The 20682-nt window shown below is 42.6% G+C and overlaps 1 protein-coding gene across 1 annotated transcript in view; it reads right to left on the bottom strand.

The window, feature by feature from the left end:
- DNAH3 (dynein axonemal heavy chain 3) overlaps nt 1-20682 on the bottom strand; it is a 192218-nt gene that overhangs the window by 114219 nt on the left and 57317 nt on the right. The window contains 10 exon segments of the mRNA XM_081255161.1: nt 673-874; nt 3261-3397; nt 4066-4067; nt 4070-4175; nt 4179-4244; nt 5190-5306; nt 8766-8880; nt 13123-13214; nt 17344-17555; nt 19972-20116. Coding sequence (XP_081111287.1) covers nt 673-874; nt 3261-3397; nt 4066-4067; nt 4070-4175; nt 4179-4244; nt 5190-5306; nt 8766-8880; nt 13123-13214; nt 17344-17555; nt 19972-20116 — 1194 coding nt within the window.

Below are 20682 nucleotides of genomic sequence, written 5' to 3'. Positions count from 1 at the left end.
AGCAAGAGTGGAAGTAACTTACATTTTACTCATTTGATAAGGGCACATGTATGAAAAATCTGAGTTAAATGGCATTAATTCCATGAAATATTATTGACCTTTAAAAACACCTGCCCCGGGCTTCCCTGGTGGCGCAGTGGTTGAGAGTCCGCCTGCCAATGCAGGGGACACAGGTTCGTGCCCCGGTCCAGGAAGATCCCACATGCCGCGGAGCGGCTGGGCCCGTGAGCCATGGCCGCTGAGCCTGCGCATCCAGAGCCTGTGCTCTGCAATGGGAGAGGCCACAACAGTGAGAGGCCCGTGTACCTCAAAAGAAAAAAAAAACAAAACACCTGCCCCATCTGACCAGATCTCTTTAAACTGGGCTCTGCTCATGGGGATTTAAACAGCATTAGTTGTTTGGATCTGATTCCCCATGAAGTTTGGTTGAAATCCTTCCACAAATTTAGGATGCCATGTGAATTGCAGTATAATCTCCATCCTAGAGATGAGCAAGCGGACTCAGAAAGATTAGTTCCCCAAAGTCACCCCGTCATTAAGCTGTGTAATCTAAGTGTTCCACACCCAGGCAGTCTGGAACCAGAGTCCAAATGTTTAACCAACATACAATCTGACTCTCTCTGTTTCGCTCTGTTATGATGATAAGAACCAAAAATGGGTAAGTGGAGTTACTTTGGCTTGAGCTGGGGAGATTTTCTGTTTGAATGGAACGATTTCTCTTTCTGAGCTGATCGTGCCCACAATCTCCAGACTGTCTGTAAACTCCAGCTTGGCAATTCCTTCAAAGCACTTCTTCAAGTGTGGTTGAACTCGGAGGGGGTCCTTTGTCTCTGACAAGATCTCCAACAGCTCATCATTTGATAGGAAGAAGAACCTATTGCAAAGCAAAGGAAGATGGCTACTGGAATCTCTTCTAAGAGCTTCCTTTTCCAACAAGGTGATACTCCCCAACAGGTAGATGACACTCCCGGGAACGCCAGCTACTTCTAGAGTCTTATCTAAGGCCCACTCCTCTTCACCATTTTTCATCTAGGGCATAGAGGGTGGAGATGGTTTTGACTCAGAGCAAAAGAAAGGAAGAAAGCTGGTATGTGTGGATTTTATATGTCTGGGAGAGAGGGGTTGCTACCAGGTGAAAGAAACCTGGATAGAGCAGTGGTTCTTAACCTTGGCTGCACTTTAGAATCATCTGCAGAGCTTATAAAAAAAATTCCAATGCCAAGGTTCCACTTCCCAGAGATTGCAATATAACTGATCTGGGATTGGGTCTGGGAATTTGTATTTTTAAAAATCCCAGGCGATTCTAATGTGCAGTCAGTGTTGAGAACTGCTGGGTAGGAGGAGAAAAGACTTCCCTTTCTTTCCTTATCTCCAGAAAAATGTTACAGGTGGGAAGTAAGAAGTGCATGTTAATAATGAGCCTCTTCATGTGCAGAGGGATTTATCATGTTTTATATTAGAGGTAATAAGATAGCTTCATTCTCTTGCTTATACCCTAAGCAACAACAAACCTTCAGAAAATGTTCAAGGGACAAACCTCTACTGTAACCACTAGGTTTTAAGTTTCATAAGGAGGGATCATATGATGATGGTTTTCACTGTATTTGGTGGATTACAAAAAGACCACAATATTTGCACCTTCTCTCTTTAAGAGGTGGAGTTTGTTTTCACATCTCTTGCACCTTGGCTGGGTCTGTGTCCTGCTTTGGCCAACAGACTGTGGCAAACATGAATTTGTACTAGTTCCAAGCTTAAACATCAAGAGGCCTTGAAGCTTCCACTCTTGCTGCTCTTGGGAACCCTACAACCACCACCATGTGAATAAACCCAGGCTAGCCTTCTGGAGGATAAAAGACATGTGGCCCAATTATCCTCACTGCCCTGGTCAACAGGAAACTAACCACCAGACAAGTGACTGAGGCCACTGACTGCCAGTTGACTATAGTCACTTGAGTGAGCCCTGATGAGACCAGAAGAACTACCCAGCTGAGCTCAGCCCAGTTTTCCAACCCACAGAATTGTGAGCTAAGTAAAATAGCTGTTGTTTTAAGCTTCTAAGTTTTGGGGTGGCTTGTTATGCAGCAAAGCAAATTAATACACTATAACTGCAGCATTGAATGGATAGGAATAGCTCAATAATTACTTGTTGGCTGGTTGACTAACCAATATCTAATGAGGATGCCAATTTCTCCCACTTCCAAGTGAAATTCAAATAGTTGACCTCTATGGATTCATCATGTATGATAATGAATAAGGCCAATGGCCATAAGAGTAATAATTAATATATCTGTATAATTTAAAACTAAAATCATTATTTAGCACTGTATTTTCAAGCTAAAATTAATAGAAAATATGTGACTATCAATAACATTTTCAAAGTGTTTGTTGAGAGTGCTTAATTTTATGCCATAAAAATGCACATAGAAATATTGAGATACTTCGTGTATGTGTTTAATTAACTTAGGGAGAAAATGAAGCTCAGAGAATTTAAATAACTGAGTGTCTTATCCAGACTACCTGAATTTGAATTCTAGCTTGTTCTTTTACCAGTCTTGTGCTTTTTGGCAAGTTACTGTTTGTTTTCTCATTCGTAAAATGGGGGTAAAAATAATGTTAGCAACCTCATCAGATTATTTTAAGGGTTAAATCAGATAATTCGTAAGCACTTAAAGTGGTGACCTAGCATATGGTAAATGCTGTATGGGTGTTGGCTATTATTCATATTTTTATTAGGAATAACTGTAGTGGGTATAGGACTAGAAGCCCAAATTTCAGAGGTCTCCTCTCACTAAGTTTTGTGCTTCCAAGTCGAGGTTCTTTCCACTATTTGTGCTATATCTGTGTTGTCCAACACTGAAGCAATTAGCCAAATGTGACTATTTACATTTTAAAAATTAATATTAAATAGGTTAAAAATTTGCTTTCTAAGTTACACTAGCCACATTTCAAGCACTGGATAGCCACGTGTGGCTAAGGACTCAGACTGAGATCTGTTTAACTCCAAAGGCCAGGCACTTGAGTACTATACCCCTCTAATTGGGTATTTGACCATGCTGGTTCCACTGGTGTCCATTCAACCTCACTCTAAATAGTGACCGTGAAGACACACCTTACCCCTGAGAGCTGTCTTTTGGGGAATGGAAAACCTAGAAAGAATATGGAATAGATAAGTAGAAGCTAACTCTCAGTATGAAAAAATATAATTCTACCTATATATGGGTCAAGAGGGTAACTTCAAGCAAGAGAATGATACTGGATACCTGGGGAAGAATAGTCTCTTCTTCTCCAAGTAATCATTCAGCCCCTTCTGGATGTCCTCCAACAGAAGGTTGGCTTCTTGAAGCCTCTCAGCCATCCGTGGTTGGTCTGCTGCCATCAGAACCCTGGTATCTTTTACCTAGGTTCCATAAAAAAAGGTGATAATCATCATGGGGTTCCCAGATTCTGAGACTGGTTATTGTAATGAGTGTGCGACCAGCCCATCAACTAATGACCCTCCTACCCTAATCACCTCCTAATCCCACAAGGTTGACTGCTCATATAACATGACCCTCTTCCTCTGGCCATGGTTGACTGGGCTGGGGTTGGGCACCTGAAACCAACGAAGCCAATTATATTTTAACTTCTGGTACTGTGCAATTCAGACCACGACATTCTATACTATCTGCGCTGGTCCCTTGAACATTTGTTAAACAACTGAGTAACTGAATACAGAGAATTATCTGAATTCTAAAATTATTCTCAATCTATAAAAGCTTTATTGCATTATCGTGTAATAAAATCTTATACCTCATTAGGAATGAGAGCTAAATTATCTAAACTGCTAATAGTTACCTTTACGAAGTTGGGATTTCAAAAGGCCTCTACTTTTTATATTTCCTATTTCCATGTTTGAATTTTTAATAATAACTTTTGAAATCAGAAAAAATTTATAAAGATATTGAATTTGCAAAAATCCAGTTTACTAATAGGTTTCAAGGGACATGGCCGCGTTGCACAATGAGGAACATCTGTATGGCATCCCACATTCCTGATGGTGAGATGTGCTAGGTAGTAAAAACTCACGCTTGGGACATGAGTGATTTCCAGTAACTATCAATGATGGCAAATTTCCTGCCCTCTTCTGGCATCTGGGCTATGATGTCCTCTGAACTGAAGATTGGTTCCAGGTATAGCTAGGTGGCTTGGCATTTTAACCAGGCATCCAAAATTTCCTGCACGCGAACTAGCTTTTCTTCCCAGTTCTGCAAATTTAGCATTTCATATCTGAGTCATTAACATGCCACTCTGCACCACAGACCAACTGACAAATTGATGCATTCATTCATTCACTTGTTCCACAAATACTTACTGAGTGCCCACTATGTCCTGGTCACTCTTCTAGGCAAAGTGGATACAGCACTGAGAGAAAAAAACAAGAGTCCTTGCCCTCATAGAGTTCTTTTCCTAGCGGAATAATCATAATAATAACAATAACAACAACAGTAATATTTATAAGGCTTACTCTGTGACAAGTGATGGTCTGAGTGCTTTATGTATGTGAAACCAATTTAATCCAACAGATTTATAAGGGAGATACTATTACAAAGCTCACTTCACAGGTGCAGAAACTGACATACAACTAATTCAAGTAACTTGTCCAAGGTCACACAACTGATAAGGGGCAGAGTCAGAATTTGAACCCAGGCAGTCTGGCTCAAGTTTGTGTCCTTAGCCTATCCCACTTCTACAAAGAGCAAAGGAGGCCAAACCTCGTGTAATTTACATTCTAGATTACTATAGCCCATAAGATACTTTGCATATGTACTTCTGTTTGGTGCATTCAAATAATCTCATCTTCTCTTTTAGCAGACTGTTGCAAAAGCTCAGTCTGGCAGACTGTTATAAAGGCTTACTTGGATGGTTATTGCTTTCAGTCTTTGTTGTTGTTGTTTTTTCTAATCAAGAGAAAGTGAGTTTCTTTGTTAATTGGACTTAAAAACCTTCTTTCGGGACTTCCCTGGTGGTCCAGTGGTTAAGACTCCGCTCTTCCACTGCAGAGGGCACGGGTTGGATCCCTGGTCAGGGAACTAAGATCCCTCATGCCACACAGCCAGAAAACAAAACAAAAAAAAAAACCCCTTCTTGCTCCTCCAAGAAACCCGGAGCTAACGGGCCATCACAAAACATTCAACCTCATTTCCTCTTACCCGGCATTCTGTTTCTATTGGTTTGACAAATGGAGAGCCACACATGGTCTGGGTCTTTATCACGTGATCGTCAAGTAGCAGTTGAATGTCATCAGCTGAACACAAGATGCTTGTATCCTGTGAATAAAAATGAGCACCCCGGGGCTTCCCTGGTGGCGCAGTGGTTGAGAGTCCGCCTGCCGATGCAGGGGACACGGGTTCGTGCCCCGGTCTGGGAAGATCCCACATGCCGCAGAGCGGCTAGGCCCGTGAGCCATGGCCGCTGAGCCTGTGCATCCGGAGCCTGCGCTCCGCAAGGGGAGAGGCCACAACAGTGAGAGGCCCGCATAATGCAAAAAAAAAAAAAAAAAAAAAAAAAAAAAAAAAAAAAAAAATGAGCACCCCGTCAAAATCACAAGACCTCTCCCCCACAGATTTTCATGCTGATCCTCAAAGTCCTCACAGCTCAGATCTCCACCCTTGTGGGACACTATGTCTTGTAGGAGGTGGAATTTTCTATTTTCTTCCTTGAAAATATTCTTAAAGACTTTTTTACCTCCTTTGCAGAAATCAAATACGGTCCAAGCCTAGACCTGCAACTAGCATCTGTTTAGAAGAGGAGGAGTTCTGTCCCCTTCCCTGTGTTCCTGCTTTTCTGTTCACTTGTTTTCCCGGCTCTCCCTCAGGTAGAATCAACTGCTAATCTGGTTAGGTCTAGACCTTTGGTTCCCAAACCTTGTGCCCCAGGGCACTGCAGCAAACTCACAGCAAATAACTGTGGTTATTTTAAAACAAAATACAAATGTTTTTCTTTTAATTTATATGCACTTTTTGCCAGACCTTCGTTCAGTTGATGGGACACAAATACTTAAGTTGTTTGAACCCAATTACTTCATAAACAAAGCTGTTAAGTATTTCTTTTGGACTAGAGAAGGGAACCATTTAAAAAGTACTCAGATACCAACAGCACCGTGAACCAAGAAAGTTTGGGAACCTCTGACTAAATAATTTTTTGGTCATATTTTACTGGTAGTTAGGGTTACTGTGCCTTAAAGGCTAGCCCCTGTAGATGGACTTTTCCTCCTGGGCCACGTGGCAAGAAAGCTGATAAGGGTCTGTCCCTTCGTAATAGGTCTGGTCTTTCTTGCTCTGTTTTCACTTCTTTCAAACCTACATCTGGGTGGTTAATTTGGAGCAAGGACATATTCTCTCATCCACCTTTTACCAGCAGCTCTGCACTGACGGGTGTCCAGCTATTAATGAAGTGGTACCTCAATTCCCATTTTGCTGTTGACCCTTGTCTATGGCTACTTCAGTCAAAAGCTCTGAAGACTGGCCAGATGTAACTGAGCTGTTATCAGGTTCCCCCACTTAACTCCTCATCTCAGCCCCACAGCCTCTAGCAGTATCTAATCCAATCAGATCCTGTAACACCAAGTTGCTAGGACACACGGCCACCTGGTCTTGCTGGGAGAGGCCCCCAGTTCTCCTCCCTCCCACTGGCTTGTCTACAGTTCTTAGTCAAGTGAAATCAAGGCATCAAGACAAAAAGGAAAAGAAGTCACAAAAGAATAACATGCAGCCTGGGGGAGGGAGGAGTATGGGAGCCTTTAGGGTTTTAATTCTCAATCCACACTGCACTTTAGAAAAACCAGGGGTGCCTTAAAAATACAGATGCTCAGGCCAGAGTGATATTGTGATTTATAATAAGAAACGTATCTTTGGTCTTTGTTGCCAGCACAGCTCCTAAAACCCTTGGAATTTCCTAAGGGATGAGAGTAATAAAGGCATCTTTTGTTTTGTTATTGAGGTGGCTTTTTGGACCACACCAAAGGTTGGGGGCTGGTTGCCAGGAGAGCCAACCCTGGGATTAGAGCGTTGGAGCTTTTAGTTCTACCATCCTGACCTCCTGGGAGGGGAAAAGGGATAGAGACTGAGTTCAATCACCAGTGGCCAATGATTTAATCAACTATGCCAAAGTAATGAAGCCTCTATAAAAACATAAAAGGAGGAAGAGATATGAGAACATATGTATATGTATAACTGATTCACTTTATTATACAGCAGAAACTAACACACCATTGTAAAGCAATTATACTCCAATAAAGATGTTAAAAAAATTAAATTAAAAAAAAACACACAAAAGGAGAGGGTCCAGAGAGCTTCTGAGTTGGTGAACATGTAGAGATATGGGGAGAGTGGCATGCTCAGAGACAGCATGGAAGCTCACACCACTTCCCCATAGGCATTCCATCTGGCTGTTCCTGGGTCCTATATCCTTTTATAACAATCCAGTGATCTAGTAAGTAAACTGTTTCTCTGAGTTCTAACAAATTAATTGGGCCCAAGGAGGGTGTCGTTGGGACCTCCAATCTATAGCTGGTCGGTCAGAAGCACAGGTGATACCCTGGGCTTGAGACTGGCATCTGAAGGGGCGTGAGGGGGTTCGCAGTCTTGTAGGACTGAGCCCTTACCTTGTGGGATCTGATGCTGTCTCCAGGTAGATAGTGTCAGAGTTGAGTGGAGTTGGAAGGCACCCAGCTGGTGTCAGAGAATTGTGTGGTAGTGTGGGAACTCCAGCCACCTACCCCAAACACACACACATTGGAACTGAGTGACCAGAAATGTACCAGGGTTGAAATGCACTAGTTTAAGAGCTGTCGGCCTGCAGTATGTGAGTTTCTGCCTGTTGCTTCCATGATGTACAGCTCACCCAAGCAGCAAGTCCTACCCATGGCCCATCCCAAGAGCAAGCCAGACCCCGGAGATGGCTGAGCAAACCCTTCAGGTTTATGCACCTCCACAGGCACTCTGTGAACTTATATGTTTTCTACAAGTGTCAGTGACAAGAAAGTCTACAGCTTTGCTCTTCAAAATACGGTCCAGAGACCACAGCTTCAGTATTATCTGGGAGCTTGTTGGAACTGCAGAACCTCAGGCCCCAGCCGAAACCTGCTGACTCAGAACCTGCACTTTAGAAAGATTCTCAGGTGATTTCTGCGCTTAATATAATAACACTGGAGAAGTGCTAAGTACTGTCTACCTCAGGTATACTTTTGAGGGACCTGGGGTGCCCTCCCAGGGAGATGCTAATTCAGGAGGCTTGCTCAGCTCTTTTTCAACAGAAATCTTGTTGCTCTGAATCAAAAGGCCTTTCTCACTTGAAAATGCATCCCTCCATGGTGTCTGGGAGGAAGGCTGACTGGCACAGGAAGGCGGACAGGAGGAAACAATCTGATGCAACGGCATAGTGATTATAGACAACAATACTGGATTAAAAACTTCAACGCTGCTAGGAGACTAGACCTTAATTATCCTACCACAAAAAAGGAAGGATAATTATGTGAGGTGATAGAGGTGTTAGCTAGGGTGGTAATCATACTGCAATACGTAAAAGTATTACATCAACACACTGTACACGGTAAACTTACACAATGTTATATGTCAATTATATCTCAATAAAAAATTTTAAAACAGATTAGTTAGAGATCCTTCTTCTTTGAGCTCTGTTGCAGTTCTGAAATGAATCCCTTCTGTAATTTACTACATAATAAATGGGCTGCTCTCAGGGGGCCGAACAGCTGGACTGAGACTCACGGTGTCCCTGTACTTCACGAAGTGGAACGTCACGTTAACCCAGTCTAACTTCATTTTCTCCAAGTTTTTCTCCAGAGAGTATTCCTTACTGGCAGCTGCACCAATGGGTTCCAGTCTAAAGAGAGAACACAGCGACAGTAACATCAACGGAGGAGGCCTCAAAACACATCAAAGGAGGAATTTCAGCTCAGCCATTAGAGAAATTTAAAAAGGCTTTAATTTTACTAAAATGTTTACCATCCTACTCTAATATTTACCAGCTAGCTCCAGTGTTTTGCAGGGTTTCTTTACACTTGGCACTAGTGACTTTTGGGGCTGTGTTATGCGCTGAATTGTATCCCTCCAAAAATCATATGTTGAAGTCCTAACCAGCAGTACCTGAGAATGTGAGGTACCCTATTTGGACATAGGGTCTTTAAAGAGGTAGTTAAGTTAAAATGACATCATTAGGGTGGGTCCTAATCCAACATAACTGGTGTCCTTATAAGAAGAGGAGATTAAGACACAGATACGCACAGAGGGAAGACCATGTGAGGACACAGGGAGAAGGCAGCTATCTGAAAGAAAAGGAGAGAGGCCTCAGAAGAAATCAACCCCCTGAAAACCTTGACCTTGGACTTCCAACCTCCAGAGTTGTGAGAAAATAAATTTCTGTTGCTTAAGCCTATGGTATTTGTTATAGCAGCCCTAGAAAACTAATACAGGTTGGATAATTCTTTGGTGCGAGGAGCTGTCCTGTGCACTGCAGGAGGCTTAGCAGCATCCTTGGCCTCAATCCACTAGATGCCAGGAGCTGACTCCCCCAGTCCCCACCTCTTGCCAGTTGTGCCAACCAAAAATGTCTCCAGGGCTTCCCTGGTGGCGCGGTGGTTGAGCGTCCGCCTGCCGATGCAGGGGACGTGGGTTCGTGCCCCGGTCTGGGAGGATCCCGCATGCCGCGGAGCGGCCGGGCCCATGAGCCAAGGCCGCTGAGCCTGCGCGTCCGGAGCCTGTGCTCCGCAACGGGAGAGGCCACAACAGTGAGAGGTCTGTGCACCGCACAAAAAAAAAAAAAAAAAAAAAAACCAAAAATGTCTCCAGATGTTGCCAGGTGTCCCCTGGGGGTGGATACCCCCAGTTGAGAACAACTGTTTTAAGGCCATGAAAACAAGACTTCCTTTTTCCATTTTCATTTACTCCTTATTATTCCTATTTACTTCAGAATTATTATTGACTTCTTATTCAGGTCTTAGACTTTCTGTTAATTTATATGATGGCTTTTTTCCCACTCCCTGTCCCTACCTCTTAAGAAAACACCTGCTATCTTCCTGATGCACTGGGCCCATCCATCTACAGTCCCTCTGTTCTATAGAAAGGGGGAGGGAGGGAGAGAAGGGGAAGATAAACACCTTTCTTCTTGTTTCCACAGGAGAGCTGGGTACTAAATGCAGGCGTGGCTAAAAAATTGGGAAGCAAAGGTTTTGGAGGGAAAAGGAGGGATTATTCTTTCTGCCTCAGCACTGTCTTTCATTGTATCCTTGACCATCTGGTCTTTACATTCACGTCAGGAAACTGAAGCCCAGAGGAAGCAAGTGACATGTCCAAAGTTACACACACAGCTGGGGAGTGCCAGAACCAGTTCCTCTGACTCCTAATCTGGTGTTTCTTCCTCCCCTACTATGTGCCTTCTCCCCTCTCTTTGTCAGAGGAGCAAAAGAATATTGCTCACCTGTGGTCAGCCAAACAGCTCAACTAAATAGAGCTGAAAACCCTCATCTAGCCTCATGTAGGGAGGTAGAAGAGGCACGGATAATGCCAGACAATGACTGATCAACACCTCAGCAGCATGGTCTTCATTCTAAATGTGGCCTTCTTGGGAGACAACCAAAATGAGCGTGCATATAGAGAATAATAAAGGCAGGTGCCAATCCAGATGAGTATGAGACAAATAGGCTGGCGGTGTGGCCATGACCAAGTCACTTGACAGGCTTTCAGTCCCCATCTGCTCATATGAAGCATTGTTGGTATAAGTAAATAAGATAAAATGCTTGTAATGTGCCTTATGACTTATAATTATGCAAATAATTGCACAGGTGAGGAATTAATGAGGTTGGGAGTCCATGAAGTATATCGAGTTGACCTTATCCAAATGTCCTCAAGATGCTCACTAACTGTGGGCTGTGATAAAACTGCCTTAACTATGGGATAGTGGGATACAAGGAACATCACACTTCACTAACAGGTAGTAGCTGAGAACTTAGACGTTAAATCAGTTCAGCTTACATGCCTTATCTCATAATCCTCACAATAACTCCAATCACCTAGCTACTATTATTATTTCCATTTTACAGATAAGGAGACCGGGCACATAGAGGTAAACAACTTGGCCAAGGAAACACCACTAGATCTGTCACAGCTGAGCACACTGGCATGAAGCATGGCAGTGTGCTGTGTATATGCTCAGTCTCTGTCTCCTTTGATGGGTTTATCTTTTCAGGCAGTAAAGGGTAATGGTTAATGCTCTGAAGTTAGCTAGCCTGGGCTTGGGTCTTGGTTCTTGTGACCTCTGGATATTTGCTTAATCTCTCTAATCAAATTATTTCCTCATCTGTAAAATGTGAATAAAATTGCTAGAATATTAGGGTGTTGTGATGGATAAGTTGGTTAATTCATATAAAATGCTCAGTGCAGCATAAGTGTTCTAGAGTTGGTATTTCTTGGGAACATCTTATTGGGGAAATTGAGGCCCTTTAATAAAATAGCATAAACCTGGTAAAAATGCATGTGTCTTGTATGATATCACTTATATGTGGAATTTTTAAAAATGGTACAAATGAACTTATTAAGAAAACAGAAATAGAGTCACAGATGTAGAAAACAACCTTATGGCTACCAGAGGGGGAAGGGGAGGAGGGATAAATTGGGAGATTGGGATTGACATATACACACTACTATATATAAGATAGATAACTAATAAGGACCTACTGTATAGCACAGGAACTCTACTCAATATTCTGTAATGGCCTATGCAGAATCTAAAAAAGTATGGATACATGTAGATGTATAACTGATTCACTTTGCTGTACAGCAGAAAGTAACACAACATTGTAAATCAGCTATACTCCAATAAAAATTTTAAAAAATAAAATAAAAGCCTGTGTCTGTAGATCTGCTCCTTAAAGAGGGACAGTAGTGGTGGTATTGGGGGTCATCAGAGTATTCAGGTGGCAGACAGATTTGGGGGCCTGGAAGGACCTTAGATTAGGTGCTTGCTTTGCCCCAGTATAAAGGAAGGGCTTTCAAACTCTAGCAGGCATCACCATCACCTAGAGCAGTGCTGTCTGTTCGAAATATAACCTGAGCCACATATGTCATTTCAAAGTTTCTGGGAGCCAATTTAACACAAGTAAAAAGAAACTATTTTATTTAACTCGATAAATCCAAAATATTATCATTTCAACATACAATCAATATTTAAAATAATTAGATATTTTGCTTTTTCTCCCTCCTTAATAAGTCTTTGAAATCCAGCCTATAGTTTACACATTCAGCACATCAAGTTCAGAATAGCTACATTTCAAAGGCTAAGTAGCCACATGTGGCTAGTGGCTCCTGCACTGAACAGCGCTGATATGGAGGATTTGTTTAAACCCAGATTTCAGCTTTCAATTCCCCGAATTTCTGATTCAGCAGATTGGGGTAGGGCCTGAGAATGTGCATTTCTAACAAGTTCTCAGGTGATGCTGATGCCTCTGGTCTGGGATCACAGTCTGAGAACCTCACGTGTTGAGTGAGAACCAAACCCAGTTGCCTAACAGGGTCTCTAGTCTTAGCAATACATCTCCCTATGCATGACCCTGAAGGAAGTGTGGAAAAGCAAACAGGGTCCTGAATCTCTGGTCCTAAAAACAGTAGATCAAATAGTTCAAATTCTCACATATGAACTCCAGGGGCATTTGGAGAAGGAAAGAAAGCAAGTGAAGAGATCTCTCATTTGACCATATTTCATGAAATTTTAGAGCTCAGAGAGCCACTCCTGTTTGTTGCTGTTGTTTGTTTAAAGAGGAAGAAACTGAGGCCCAGAAAGGTGAAATGGTTTTGCCCAATGTCACTGAGAGCTGGGCTTGCAGCTCAGGTTCAGAGAACTATTTAAAAAAAAATCTTTTTGAAATAAAATCTCTGACTCAATTTTCTAGTCATAATCTGACATCAACTCTGCAGCTGGAAATGAAAGCTTCACCAGCAGCTAGTCAGCTGAAGTAGAGGTTACCCTAAACCAGAATGAGAAAAGCAGCCTGCTATGAGGCCATTCAGTCATACAACTGTGAAAATTTATAGATACTTTGACGAAAACACTTTCTGAAGGGAGAAGACTTACTTTTCAACGAATTTGCCAAATCCAAATTCCAGCATATTTGAGAGGAAAGTCATTTCAGTGGGCTTTATTTCATAGCCGACAATCTCACTAATCTGCAAAGAGAAAAACAAGTGTGTATTGTCCAAGGTAGTGTTGTCCAGTAGACCTTCTGTGATGACTGAAATGTTCTATATCTGTGCTGTCTTGTGCAGGAGCCACCAGTCACATTCAGCTGTTGAGCACTGGAAAGGTGGCTAGTGTGACTGAGGAACTGATTTTCAAATTTTATTTAATTTTACTTAATTCAGCTGTTGAACACTGGAAAGGTGGCTAGTGTGACTGAGGAACTGATTTTCAAATTTTATTTAATTTTACTTAATTTATATTTAAATAGCTACGTGTAGCTAGTGGCTACTGAATTGGACAGCGCAGGTCTAAGGTTTTGGGCGGTGGCCTCGGGCCCACCCTGCATTGCGTCTGGTTTGCTGGGGGTTGTTCTCCCACCAGGAATTGGCATAATGAAAACTTGTGGGCACCTTACAGGCTCACAACCAGGTCTGGTTTGTTTTTGTGCTCCCAGGGCTGACTGCAAAACCTGATCCATGACAGAAGCTGCTGTAAGCATTTGCTGAATGAAAGGAGGAAGTCATGAGTAAATGGGACAGGCGGATTCCGAAATCCTGTGATCCAAGGATATTGGGAAGGAGGAAGGACTCCCCCACCCAAATCTTCCTTTCCAACCCAGTGTGCTAACTTGTTGGAAATGTTAGCACCTGTGCCCATTCCTTTGGTGTAAATATTACCCCAACCTTATCTTTTAAGTGAAAATATCCCTGTGAAAGTTCTTTGATGAAGTCTCTGATGGCTTTGAACATTTTTCTCAGGGACTGAGAGATGTGGGCAGTACGAGGGTTATGTGTGCTCAAGAAGAGCACAGGGGTTAACAGGAATGAGGCTCTGTAAAAAACCTCACCTACTGCCCAGTTTTGTCTCTGTCCAGCTCCAGCAGGACTAAAGAGCAGGAGGAGACATGAAAGTCACATCATGTTCTGTCTTATTCAGCCCTGTGTCCCTGGGGCCCGATATGCAGTAGGCATCAATAAGCACTTGTGGAATGAAAGCATGAGTGAACCAGCTAATTCAAACAGATTCCAATCTGGGTTCTGAGGTCACCTGGAGGACCACTGAGGTAATGGAAATAATAAAAGTAATTAACATTTATTGAGGGCTTATTACGAGGTAGGCTGGTTTTAAGAGCTTTATGTACTTATTTCATTCTCCCAACATGGTGAGGAAGGTACTGGTATATTATTACTCCCATTTGACATACAAGGAAACTGAGACAAAGAAATTAAGTTTATGATCATCTAGCTAATAGACCATAACAGCCATTGCAGAACTGGGACTTGTATCTGATTCTGACTCCAAAGCTCTCATCCATCATATGCTAGTGTTTCCTGCAGGTCTTCTATGTATAATTGTGCAGATTATATACTGCATAACTGTAGAAAGTACAATTCCCACTGTAGTGCACAAAAATAGCATTCCCTAGAGCATAAACTGCACAATTATTCCTGGTGGCCCAGGGCTCTCATTTATTCTCTAATACCTGCAAGTATGGCTTAGAAAAACACACTATCTCTAGGATTAAATGACATAACTGTGTAAAGCACTGACATAGTAAATACTTGGCCTATGGAAGGACTCAGAGATCTGTAGTTTTATTTTTAAAATTGCTTTTGTTAATTATAGAGATTAACAGGCATCTGGTCTAATTCTAAGAAACTGAAGTTATGCTGTCCAATATGTAGCCACTAACCCCTTGTAGCTATTGAGAACTTGAAATGCAACTAGTCCATATCAAAATGTGCTGTAGGTAAAAGCACACCATATTTCAAAGACTTAGTATGAAAACTGTAATGTAAAAGATCACATTAACATTTTTATATTGATTACTTATTGAACTGATAGTGATTTAGATATGTTTGGTTAAATCTATTCATACAGTTTATTTCACCTTGCTTATACTTTAAAAAATGTGGCTACTAGAAACTTGAAAATTATACATATGTTCATAGTATATTTCCACTGGGCAGCAGTGTCCTAGAGGCCAGCTTTGGTACATATCAGTACAGTGTTACCTTGTTCCATCTTGTTTTACACCACAGTAGCAATAAAGTCTATGTCTCAAATACAGAGACTAGCCTTTCCTGCTTAAGTTCTGGGAAATGGTCAGAAATCTCAACACAACCACCTCATGACCCCAGAAGATCCATTTTGTAGTCTTGAGAGCTACAGGTGGTTTAGCCTACAGAGCCCCCCTGCCAGAGCCAAATCTGGGCACAAGGATCTCCTGAGTTAGGCATTAGAACTGAGAATGCTTCCCCAAGCCTGGGGCTGTCACTGGGTGGGCTTGTTGTGTGACCTACAGTACAGGCAGAAATGGGCTCTGAGTGGGGGCAACCCTGAGGGTACCTTGTGGCCTTTGTCCTTTCTGAGCTTATCTTCAACTGTTTAGCCCATTGAGATTCCACTGTAGGTGCTCTTTACTCAGGAGCCACCTTACCTCTTGCCTATAGTAAGTGGAATATAGCACATTCCATTCTTATCTATAGCTCACGGCCCCCTACTGTCCACTCCCTCTCTCTGACCTGATATTTCTTGCCCCCTTTTCACACATCAAGGCTGAGTCATAAACACCTAGATTCCAATTCTCTTCCCCACCCCTCACTGGCCACGTGACAATTTATTGTCCCTACTTCAAAGGGCTGTTGGGAGGATGAAATGAGAGAATCCACATAAAGTATATAACAGTACCCAGTACAAAGTTGGTACTCAATACACTTTAGCTATTATTGTTATTATTATTTTAATTCCAGGAATTTTTTTCCCCCAATCTGTCCAACTAATTCTCCTATAAATGAGAATTATTAATGTCTAGGAATGCTTGGGATTTTTAAAGTGCCCATGTGTGAGAATACTGTCATCACAGGGGGAGCACCAGATGGAGGGGATGGCTTTCTGAGCACCCCTAGAGCACTGTTTAAATGCCATTGATGAGGGCACTTTCTATAATGTCATCTCATGGAGAGACCTAGCACTGCTGGAGGGCACCTGTCTACCTAACTCTCTAAATGGTCAAAGCTCTAGTCAGGCTAGATCCGCAGGGAGAGGCACCCTATGAGTACCAAGTGAGGGCAGCTGCCGCTGTGCAGATCCCTCTGCTGGGGCAGCTCAAGACCCAAAGTCTACCAGATGACCTTTGCTCTGACTTCTTTACATCTTTGCTTAAGTCTTTAAGCAAATTTCAAGGCTTTCTGGGAAATTGATAGCAGCTCCTCTCTACAGAAAAATCTTGAATCTCTCATGTACCAAGATCTCTGTTGTCCCAGGGAGATCAAAATACTCCTAATGGTTATGCTCTCAGACTGAGTCCTTCTAGAGACAATGTTCTCAGTCTTGTGCATGGTTCCCGGAGAGAGAATTTCAGGCCCTGTCAGAGAGCAATTTGCCTATGGAGAGCCAGTCTTTTCTTCACCTCCACACAGAGCAATTCCCTGGTAGATGTTTCAAGGCCATTGCTAGCTCTTGAATGTGACCGTTATTTTAGAAACAGTGAGTTTTCTTTCTTCTGTTTAGTATCATACTACATTTATCACCCTCACATTTGGTTGCTTATAAAAATCCCATCATTTTCAGGGAGAATATTTATTATTCTCATTTATAGACTCAAAGGGCTGAAAAAAGAGTGCAAAGTTACTTCTGAACATAGCCTGCTGGTTGAGGAAGCTGAAGTAGGAATCATCTGGCATTGTTAGGAGACTCCAGGGATAAATGTGACTTTCTCTTTTGTGTAGCCTAGGTTAAGGAACAAAACCAGGCCCCTCCCATTGTAATTCAACACCCTAATCACCTTTTAGGATGCCGAACAGCCATTTGCTTAGGAAAGCAGATTAGGAGAGGCTTTGTGGTCACTGGCTGGAACAATACTCAACCACCAACAATGGGGTCCCCAAAGAAAAGGATCGGCCTGTTTATGTGGAGAGGCAGGAAGTTATTCCCTTCCTTCAAAAGGCTATCACCCCCTTTACTACTCCCTTGGCCTCAAGTAGATTCTCCTTTTAGAAAGAAGAAGCTTGACCCATTAATGGTTTCTGCCTTCCAAAGGGCTACCAGGACCAGGGCTGGGCTGGGCTGGGCTGGGCTGGGCTGGGCTGGCTGGGGGTGGGCAGTGACAGGGGCCTGCTGCCAGTGCGGGTCTTTCACTCCTGGGTTGCAGGAAATGCTGAGGATAGGGATGTGCTGCTTGAATTTATCAATCTTTATTTTCACATTCTCTGCTAAGCGCCTGGATGCAGGCACGTCAGCTAAGGTCTTGGTCAATTTGTATATCGTCCTCCACATATTCCCTATTTTCTCTGTGATTTCCTCAGCATTCAGTAAAAAGAGGGGTCCTGAAATAGAAAAGATGGGGTGAGGGAAAGGTCAGATCACCAAGTAGTGTTAGTCACATGTACCTTTAATTCCCTGAATTTAGAATTGTGTCGACGGTATGGATATTGGAACAAGCACAGGCTTTAGAGTTGGGTCTGAAACCTCTACTTAGCCAGTGAAGCCTTGGGGATACTGACTGAACTTTTCTAAGCCTCAGCAGACTCACCTGTGACACAGGGGTAATACTGGATATCTTGGAGGGTGACTGTAAAAACGACATGATATAAGTAAAGTGGCTAACATATTGCCTGGCATACAATGCAAGAGTAGTTAGGGAATCAATTGTTAGTATAAGTTATAGATGCTATTATAGAAGTATCAAAAGGTGCTTCACAAATGCTGTGAAATATTAACAACTGGGGAATGTGGATGAATAGGGACACAGGAGTTAACTGTACAGTTCTGACAGCTTTTATGTACGTTTGAAATTATTTAAAAATAGATTATCTTGGGGCTTTCCTGGTGGCGCAGTTGTTGAGAGTCTGCCTGCCGATGCAGGGGACACGGGTTCGTGCCCCGGTCCGGGAAGATCCCACATGCCGCGGAGCGGCTGGGCCCGTGAGCCATGGCTGCTGAGCCTGCGTGTCCGGAGCCTGTGCTCCGCAATGGGAGAAGCCACAACAGTGAGAGGCCCGCGTACAGCAAAAAAAAAAAATTATTCAAAACGGAAAATTATTTAAATAAGGTGGTTTAGTAATAGAGAAAAAGTGGGAGAGCAAATGAATAGCCTTTTATAAAGTAAGGAATTCATCTGACCAATTTTTTTTTTTTGGCTGCACGGCATGCAGGATCTTAGTTCTCCAGCCAGGGATGGAACCCGTGCCCCGCCCCCTGCAGGGGAAGTGCAGACTCTTAACCACTGGACCGCCAGGGAAGTCCCAAGAATGCTTTTTAATAATGAAAAAGCATACTTAAAAGTTGTGAAAAAGAAAATACCACTTTAAACATCAAATGAGCAAAAATAGTTCTTAAAGCTATTACTTCCCAAGTTTGTTGAGGGTATGAGGAATGGGCCCTCAAATACTGCTAGAAGAATAATAAATTAAAACATGTAACTTTTCTGGAAGGCAACACCAATAACAAAAGCATTTTCCAAAATCCTAATAATTTTTATTGCATCCCTTTGATCTAGCCATTTCACTTTTGGTAATTTATCCTAAGAAAATGATCATTATTGTATACTGAAAATTGGCAACAAAGATGTTCATCACAGTTGTTCTTATAATATCAAAGCACTGGACTTCCTTCGTGGTGCAGTACTTAAGAATCCACCTGCAAATGCAGGGGACATGGGTTTGAGCCCGGATCCGGGGAGATTCCACATGCTGTGGAACAACTAAGCCTGTGCACCATAACTGCTGAGCCTGCACTCTAGAGCCTGCGAGCCACAACTACTGAGCCTGTGTGCCACAACTACTGAAGCCCGCGTGCTGAGAGCCCGTGCTCCGCAACAAGAGAAGCCACCGCAATAAGAAGCCCATGCACCGCAACAAAGAGTAGCCCCTGCTCGCCGCAACTAGAGAAAAGCCCATGCGGAACAACGAAGACCCAATGCAGCCAAAAATAAATAAATTAATTTTTAAAAATATGGAAGCACTGGACATAAGCTAAAGGCTCGACCCCGGAGGTCTCAGATTTTGTCCTCTGCTCCTAAATACTCTATCCAGGTGATGTCATTGATGGTTTTTAATTGTACTCTTACATATCAATTATTCCCTAATATAAATCCCACCCCCACTATAACTTCAATCCAGACCGATATACTGAACTGCTGATTAATATTCCCATTTGGATGTTTGCAGACACCTAACTCAGTGTATTGAACCTGATGTTTTTTTCCCAACAAATCTGTCATTTCTTTTATTCAGTGATGGCATTATCCACCAGACTGCCTGAGCTAATAACCTGGAATTCACCCTAGGTGCTTTCCTCTCCCTCACTGCTCCCTGCTCCATATCAGATCAATCATTAAGTCCTGTTGACTCTACCACCTCAATCTCTCTCTAATGTCCAGGATCTATAGTAAAAGAGGTAGTTTACAGATACCTATGGCACTCTGGCCTTTCTTGCATCCGTGTAATAGGGGAACTGCCATCTTATTCTCCCACCACCTGCCTCTCTGAGTCACTACCCAACCCATGGCTGTGGGTGGCTGCCTATTCTATTTTACCCTGGCAATAGATCTGGCGCTTTGATCCCCACCTTCCATCATTATCACATCAGAAAAATTTAACTATGGTTGCCTTAATCCAGAGTATGAGAATATGATAAAAAGTCCAGCCAGAATCTGAGGTCCCAATCTTATTTCAGAACTGGCTGGGTTGAATCTGCTACCCCATCGCCATCCTGACCCAGCAAAGTGAAAATGCTGTATACCATTCATCCATTCCTCCGACTTGATGCTAAACTCGTAGGCTGTCATGCACAGCTGCTCGTAAGGCACTTTGTTGGTCATCACACTTTGTAGAAGAGGGAAGGTACTCTTCTCCTTTTCCAACAGCTCCTCCTCCTTATTGATCAACTGCAGGGCAAAAGGGGATGCTGTTTATTGGGTACGTGGTTCTCCTGAACCCTAGAAGCCACCATGGCAAGTGCCCCAGTGCTTTGAAAACCAAGCTGAGGAAGATGCGTGTTCATCTGGAGAGTAAGACAGAAAAATAAGGCATGAACTCAAGCAAGAATGTCCCTGTGCTACCTCTGAGGGCCATGGAAGCTGAGATCTAGCTGGGGGAAACTTTACGATAATTTGCCACTTGCTCCATCACCTTGCCTCCAACTGTATCATATCCATATCCCCATTTTCCCAATTTTCATATGTACTTTAGTTAAAGTACATATGAAACTGTTAACACAATGTTGCCTTCTTGTGCTGAATTGCCTCAAAGGTAAGAACTTTAATGATTAAAGAACTTACTAGTGAACTTCAGGGCAAGTTATTTAGCTTCTCCAAGACTTAGTTCTCCCATTTTAAATAGGGATAAATGAAGATACAGTACCTACCACAAAGGTTTATTATGGATATTAAGTGATATATTACATATGAAGTCCTTTGCACATTGTGCACATAATACATGCTCAATACACATA

This window comes from Mesoplodon bidens (assembly GCF_964165515.1).
Source record: "Mesoplodon bidens genome assembly, chromosome: 15".
Lineage (NCBI taxonomy): Eukaryota > Metazoa > Chordata > Mammalia > Artiodactyla > Ziphiidae > Mesoplodon > Mesoplodon bidens.
Note: the sequence above shows the minus strand (reverse complement) of the source record. Positions and strands in the feature narration are given on the sequence as shown.